Raw genomic sequence first — 7,665 nt, forward strand, 5'->3', positions numbered from 1 at the left:
TCCAATTATGACACACCGTCATTAAATCATTAACGGGACATTGATATGACATCTGCTTACCGTAATAGGGATGATATGGACCATTTCATTAAAGTAATTTAATCTAAGTAGGATCTCATGTTGGCATTTTTAATAATAATTTATTTTGATATAAAATCTTAATTTGCTAACCTATACCTAAATCATGTCTTTCTCTTTCTCTTCCCATAAGCGGCAGAAAACAAAAATCACAGAGAAAGTTTGATGGTGGAAAAGGAAAAATAAGGTGGAATGAAGCAACCCATTGCATATCCGGTCTGTGGGTGTGGATATTCTCAATTTCTCCACCTGTTCCAGGACGTATATTCAATTTCATGGGTCTAAATCACTGAGCAGCTTTTACCACTTGTAGTTCGGAGAACTTCAGCTTGAGGTAACAGCGGAGAAAGCTAACATTGGAGCTGCAATAGGTTTCGTTTTCGGGTACACATCTCATGTGCACTGTGATTTCTACAAAACAAATTCTAAAAGAACGTTAAAATAACTGCTCTAAGTACTGAAAATCCAGGATTCTTTCGTGGCAAATAGCACAGGGCATCTAAAGCGTTCCGGAGAGTTCAGTGGAATATGCAAATGACAATGCTCTGCTTCTAGCTAAGGTTCTTAAAAACCACAACCTCGGATTACATGAAACTTATAACTGTTAACCCATTGCTAGATACTAAAACTCGAAACTCTGTGATGCAGTCATTAAGGTGAGCACTACTCGCACTTTTCTATTCGTCCACGATCTTGTCTGTTTTTACCACCATCAGTCTATTCTTACTTGGAAGACAGCTAATTTCCAAGGGAAAGTAACCTCTTGTCTTGGTTTTGCTTGTAAGTTGGTTAGACTCTAACCTCGTTGGACAACTACGGTATTGAACTTCCACCAGGAATAACGGCATGAAGGATTAGGACGACTGCTGTCTGGTGTGATCTCAAATTTGTGTTTGATGCACATTGGTATATAAAACGAGAATATTGATATTTTCTAAGGTTGTACAATAAGCACAGATATAAATGATTTCAAGTATCGGATAAACTGCGTCCAAAACTCAGGTCTTATTTAGACAACAAAATAGTAAATTCAACAAGAATACATCCAAGGTAAAGAAACCATTAAATCCATCTAAGGCCTGTCTATATCATTGTACAATAATCCTCCCACTTTTCTGGTGCTAAAAGTATCACTGTATCTAGAACCCTTTACAAGTTACGGCCTTATAAGATGCGACAAAAGTCAAAAGTTACAACAAAGCTGTTCACCATCGGCTGTGATATCGATGACTAGACCGAGATGAATGTTCCTGGTGGCTGTTATCCAATCGATCATCAATCTCATTTTCATATCTAGCTGAACCATGAGACCTTGGTGAATGTCTTGAAGAACTATAGAAACCATGACTAGCAAAATCTTCATATATCAAGGGGCTCCTTCTACCCCTATCATAATAGTACCTTCCCGAGGTTGGGCTTCTCTGACCTGAAAATGGCTGTCTTGGACTTTGAAAATTGTAAGCAGAATCATGATTACCATACCTAGGGAGAAAGGATGAGCTAACTCTAGTGTCAACTCCTGGTGGGCCATCATCTTCATAATCATCATAGTACCTTCGTTCGAGCCCCCTGCTGCCAGGTTCAGAAGAATGGTTTAACCTATAGTGTGACTGTGGCCTACTCCTAATCGATTCAGAACTTGAATGACCAGGAGCCCAAAGTTTTTCATCGGCCTCTGCAGGGATCGATGCATTTATTCCTGGAAATTCAACCGTCATTTTCATCCTTGGTTGAGGCTGCACCATCTCTGCAATTTCCCCATCTTCGTGTCCCTCAGTTTCTGCATCAGCGTATATTGTAATTCCAGATGGCTCATCCTCATCTTCGGGTACTGAAAATTTAGAGGTAGTGAATTTTATGTATGAGAAAATAACATATGACGTTTAAGCAGGCTAACACACAATTTAAACTGTCCAATCATGTTTCAATCTTAGACACGGTGGTTTGAGATCAGAAGATAGAATTTAAGAGCTAAAAGGGGAAGCCATTTTTATTTGCGGCCAGGAATCAATAAGATTTGTCTTCATGCATTTCTTGATTAAGTTGCGGAGGCCTTATGACATTATTGCTCCAATTATTTGCAGCAACTAACTGACAATAGTTCACTGGTCAACACTTAATCTGTTCTGTGAATATTACAGACGACCAAAATAGTTGAGGGATTGGGGCAAATGGCATGGCCCTTCAGAGATGGCAGACTGCAATTTCTTCCAATCGTGATTATTTACCAAAAATGTTTCAATGCAATAACTAAAATAAAATTGAGACTCAGTTGAGAAGTGTTTAGTTACTTAGATATCCCGGTGGGTACCCAATTTCTCGCATTCTGTTAAGCCACGGTGGTGGATCGAACTCCTGTGGAAGGAGAAAAAACAAGGAATTAACATATGTTTCTTGTTAATATATCCATCCATAGATAATGACGGAATCGGGACTGCCTTTCTTTTTCCATTGACTTTAGTATGCATCGATAACAGCCAAATAAGACTTCAACAACTTAAAAATGACCACATTTCTTACTGCTTTGTGACTTGAATAAGTCAATCATCCGTGCTCATAATGAACAAAATGAAACTGTATCATTAACCGTGCAGAATAAGTCATTGGTCCATAGCCATTGCGAACAAAAGAAGAAGGCAGAATGCATTCGTCAGCTATAATTGGCGCCAATTAAAGGAGTGGACATGCTTGCCACTAGGGTTCATTATACAATTCAGGAAATAAAACTAAATGAAAACATAAAACTTTTGGAATAGGATGCTGGTTCTTTGATTGAAGGCTTCAATTTACAAATATATGATGACTGAGAACTTTAGCACTGTATGCAAAATCTAGTTGATTTCCATGCAATATATTTGGGTGTATCATTAGGTACCACAAAAAGAAGGGAGCAGGGAGGGTTGTTATGGAATTGGAGGAGAATATTACCCCAAGGCCTAATAGTTCTCGTGTTTCAGCACCAAGAACACCAGGCTTTAGATCATCATACTTTCCACCTTGAGTGCTCTGATAATAGCGAATTGCATTGCGAGAAGCAGCATTCTGATTACGCTTGGACTTTTGGTGTTGCTTTCGAGCATTGTTGACAGCAACACTATCACGAGGCTTTGGGCATTGCTTCAGGGAATGACTATAAGAACCACAGTTGAAACAACGGGAAGCCTCCTCTTTTAACTCCAGGCCCCTGCAACATGAAACACAAATAGGTAAGAAGACAGACAAGAGCCATACAGGACACAAGATGCACCATGCTTACAGTTATATCTACCAAACTAGTAGACTTTTTCTTCAGGGGTTTAATAGAATTGATTGGCAAGAAAAGATCTCCTTACTATGACATATATTTCGCTTTTGATAATTCCGACTGGTGACTGGCACATTAACAGATTTAGCAATCAACCTACCACTGCTACTTATCGGACATAATTATTCTTATCTTCCTTTTTGGTGGGTTGTTCAAGGACATAAAATAGGCCCTAAAGGTTTATAACAAACTTGCATGTCAGCATCAATTTACATGGCAAACAATATTTACAAAATCACAGATGATATTTACCCTTCCAAGTTACTTGAAGCATCAGTTGAAGTCAAACCCATTGCAAACCCACGATCGTAAAGTGGCACAACTTTACTGTCCAATGGGATGAAGTCCGGATCATGCAGATTCCTTGTTTGGTTGTCAATCCAGAATGACTACAAATCCAATAACAAAAATCAAACTAAAATATTGATAAAATACACTAAACTCTACTTGCACCATGAGCCCTTTTGCAACAGAAAGACAGACTGAGAAACTTTAACATGCATAAAATTTACAATTTTTAAAGGAGGAATGGTAAGAGTTGCAATTCAAATCCATTTAGAGAGTAAATAATTGAACGAGTTTTTTCAATACAAGAACAAATTTACTCACGATTGAGAATTCTTATAATGAAAAAATTACTACACAATATAACAGATCACTAATGGCATTAATTGAAAAGAAAATGTTAAAAGGTACAAAACCGTACCTCTACAAAAAAACATTACAACTACAAAGATCTAAATCAGTTCAAAACATAATGCCTAGAGGACTGGAGACAGGCTTACCACAGATGAGGGCATCTCTGCACCGACGCGTAGAGCAGGAAAGTATGTCTCTTCTCCTGATTCCGTAGGTTCATTTTCCTGACCAGATTGAATTACATTTAGTTACGCTTAATGTTAAGCATAAGAAAAACTGCAATACATAACAATATAAAGGACAGATGCATACACATCTGTGCTTATGCACCCACATGCGCATACATTGATCCATCTACATATGCACATGTATATTTCTTTACAAGTACACCTATCAATATACTCATCCAAACACACAGATACAATCAAACAAAATATGCATGACCATCCATCTATAACAAATCTTTCGGTTCGAGAGAGAGGTTCAGACATAATATCTCTTTGGAAGTTACCATTTAAGAATAAATTCAAAAATCTATCTTACAAGAGAACATTCTTAGAAGGACTAGATGCTCCGAATGAACTCCACAATTCCACAAGGATACCTAATTCAATCTAAAATATAGGTACTGTAAAAAAGTAATTGCCATTAGATTCTCAAACATCAAAGTATACGATATCCTCAAGGTGAAAACGACAATATACAACCTGTTGATAGGGTATTACAAATCATGCAAGATAAAGAAAGGTAAGCCAATGCTCTACCCTCTTGAAAATGGATTTAATCAGTGATGAATAGAGGTAGAATACTGAAAACCAAAAATTCAACCAGACATACTTGCAATGATGAACCATGTTCAGCTTGCCACTCTGACCACTTCTGTAAAAGTTCCTCAAGCTTCTGCTTACTAGCTCTGGAAAAATGTAGGAGATAATAATATGGAATATAACTAAAAAGAATGCAAGTTGCTATTTATCTTAACAAGTCCTACTTCAGTCTATTAAACAAGACTAAACTTCAACAAAAGGAATAAAAACGTGAAGTTTACATTCATTGATTTTCAGAATTTGTCTCCAGTCCTAACCTTGTTAAGAAATTATACACAATACGAATAGAAGGTTGCTGGGCATCAAATGTCATCCTTGGTCTCTTAACACCAGATATAGCTGGCACATTGAATTATGGAAAACAAAAACAATCATACCATAGACTCTAGAGATATATTTACTTCTGTCATATGGAATTGAGCTTATGAAACATACAATTGCAGAAGCAAAGTTCTTAAGCCAGAGTCAGCGAATACATAATAAAGAAAACTACGATAACGGAGAAGCAGGATACAAATACCATCCATTGTGTGGTTCTGGATGGGACTTCCATTATGGACATCAAGACACCGCTTTTTGGTAGACACTGAAGAGACACCCGATTTCTCTTCAACCGTAAAATATATAGAATGAGCTCCGGAGCTAACATCATCCAATTTCTTTTCAGCTCTAAGAGTTTCAGTTTCTTCATCACTTATTTCCATATCGGATGAATTGCCTGTAAGAGTGTTGTCTACCTTTGCTTCCACACTTAAAAGGTTCTGAGCGTTTCTAATACCCCCTTCATTCAGCTCCAGGATCTCAGCTTTCACTTCGCCATGTTCAAACTCAATATTATTAGATTGAGAATCTATTTGATGGGGTCCATCATCCACATCCCGAAGTTCACCACTCTCACTTCCAGACATAAAATTACTAGATGCAGGAAGTGTAATTAAATCCTGCCCTTCTACAATTGCATTACTGCATATAACATGAACCCTCATTAGTAAACTACAATGTAATGAATCACAAGATATATTCTTTTCAGTGCTTCGGACCCATTTATGTGTTTTTCATCTTTAGAACAGTTTTTATTAGAGGAAGAGTTCTAGGCCTTTTTATTATTTTATTCTTAAAATTGATACATAATATGTAATCATGAAACATATAATTCAAAATCAGGAGTGAATTGTTTTTTTTTTCTCTTCAAAAAGGTGATTCAATTTACTCTCTTAAATATAACAGAAAAGCAATAAAATATGCTATAAACGAAAAAGAAACCCCATAAAGCTTAAAGGTTAAACAAAATTACCAAATCTAGTTTTTGCACTACTAACCTTTCACTCATAATCCACTAAATTAGACTTGGATAGAATCAACTCACACTACAAGAACAAATATCAAAACACCCATAAGAACTAAAATCAAATTCCAATCCCCTGAAATTTAAAAAAATGACATATCCAAGTTTCTTCTTGCAGGCGAGGGAATATTGCAGCATAGGAAACATGAAAAAATTAATAGCTAACTTAATCGTGCACTGACAGAGAAAACAAGTAAACCAGTAAGTCTATAAAACCAATATAATATAAACCAATTTTCCTAAACAATTATACTCTGCAAAATTGAGAAGCAGAACTCCACACATGAAAGTAGTAAAGGTAACCAATCCCATCAAGTGAAGAATGATAAAGAGACAACAACCAGATTAATTTAGTACCAAATAAAGCTAAAAATTATGTCAGTTCCCAGATCACTTCACATCCTAGCAAAAATTATTTATATCCTTCATTAATGTACTTCTAAATCTAACTAAACTAAAGAAAAAGAAAACAAAAAACCTATGAAATTTCTTTCGTTGTTTGTTTTACATACCGACGACTATAAACATTTTTCCTTTTCAGATCTCAATGGCTCATTTATGGATGGGGGAGAGAAAAAGAAAAACTAACCAGCGATTTTAGGGATGAGAGCCTGAAATATTATTCTCCTGAAAACAAACAAACCATTGATTTTGGTTACTCAGAAGCTTTTCGGAAAATAAAAGTGAGAAAAAAAACTTAGCAAGAAAATTTTACAACCCTAGAATTTCATAATTCTCCAAAGAAATTACCAAGCTGGGGTGTTGGAGTTATAGTCACAAAGCTGTGAAAAGCGAGAATATGAGAGAGGAAAACAAAAAGAAACGGAAGCGCCAGTGGCGGCGACGCGCGGCGGTAGGTAGGGAAATCCGCTGCGGCTGGTTGTGGATGTGAAGATTTGAGGTTTTTGTAAATCCAAAGGCCTAAAAGAAAAGGAATCGGTTGGAGGCTGAAGGCTGAAGGCTGAAGGCTGAAGGCCAAAGCTTAAATAATAAATATTATTTTTTCCCCCACGCCCCACCCCCTTTTTATATATAAATTAGATTAAATGTCCTTAAAGACGTTAACTCCTACAAAATGCGAAAAGAGTCAATGATAAATATTATTTATCCATTTATATCTATATTAAAAATTAAATTTTAACTGAATTTAAATTCACAAATTAATCGGAATGGTTAAAAGTTAAACAATTTGACATGCCTATGCAAGATCTCAGGATTTAGTCTTTGTATATGTAAAAAATCTTTAATTTACCTATTAAAAAGTGTATATCTATACGACGTGAATGTATCCAAATTAATTAGAACAAAAATTTGAAATCAAAGGCAATAAAAAAAGTCACAAATTAATCTACTATCAAATTTATTAAAATTTTATAACTAGTATTTTCGTAAAAATATTTTTATCTTTTATATAATCTTTAAATAAATAATTAAAAAATACACTTCTAAAAATTGAATCTTACCAGAGAAAT

At 35.7% G+C, this 7,665-nt stretch overlaps 1 protein-coding gene and 1 long non-coding RNA gene across 4 annotated transcripts; one reads left to right on the forward strand and one right to left on the reverse strand.

Moving 5' to 3' along the window:
- The first annotated feature begins 323 nt into the window (after positions 1–323).
- On the forward strand, positions 324–812 carry LOC120121528. Its single transcript, XR_005515996.1, has 3 exons — positions 324–462; positions 548–638; positions 727–812. It is a non-coding gene; the product is annotated as an uncharacterized LOC120121528 (long non-coding RNA).
- Positions 813–1,140: 328 nt separating this feature from the next.
- Positions 1,141–7,142, reverse strand: LOC120121499 (zinc finger CCHC domain-containing protein 8-like). Of its 3 annotated transcripts, none has more exons than XM_039140846.1 (11): positions 6,944–7,142; positions 6,783–6,820; positions 6,168–6,215; positions 5,369–5,811; positions 5,106–5,187; positions 4,859–4,934; positions 4,168–4,245; positions 3,635–3,771; positions 3,007–3,262; positions 2,370–2,433; positions 1,141–1,909 (listed from the first exon to the last, which is right to left on the reverse strand). In XM_039140846.1, exons 3-11 carry the CDS (start codon positions 6,176–6,178, stop codon positions 1,284–1,286), a joined length of 1,773 nt encoding a protein of 590 aa, XP_038996777.1. In that variant the 5' UTR covers positions 6,179–6,215; positions 6,783–6,820; positions 6,944–7,142; the 3' UTR covers positions 1,141–1,283. The 3 variants fall into 3 exon arrangements, with proteins under 3 accessions (XP_038996777.1, XP_038996776.1, XP_038996778.1); XM_039140845.1 differs by having other exon boundaries at positions 5,363–5,811; XM_039140847.1 differs by lacking the exon at positions 6,168–6,215 and having other exon boundaries at positions 5,363–5,811.
- Between the last annotated feature and the right edge of the window lie 523 nt (positions 7,143–7,665).

This window comes from Hibiscus syriacus, unplaced genomic scaffold (assembly GCF_006381635.1).
Source record: "Hibiscus syriacus cultivar Baekdansim isolate YM2019G1 unplaced genomic scaffold, ASM638163v2 tig00110374_pilon, whole genome shotgun sequence".
Classification (NCBI taxonomy): Eukaryota; Viridiplantae; Streptophyta; class Magnoliopsida; order Malvales; family Malvaceae; genus Hibiscus; species Hibiscus syriacus.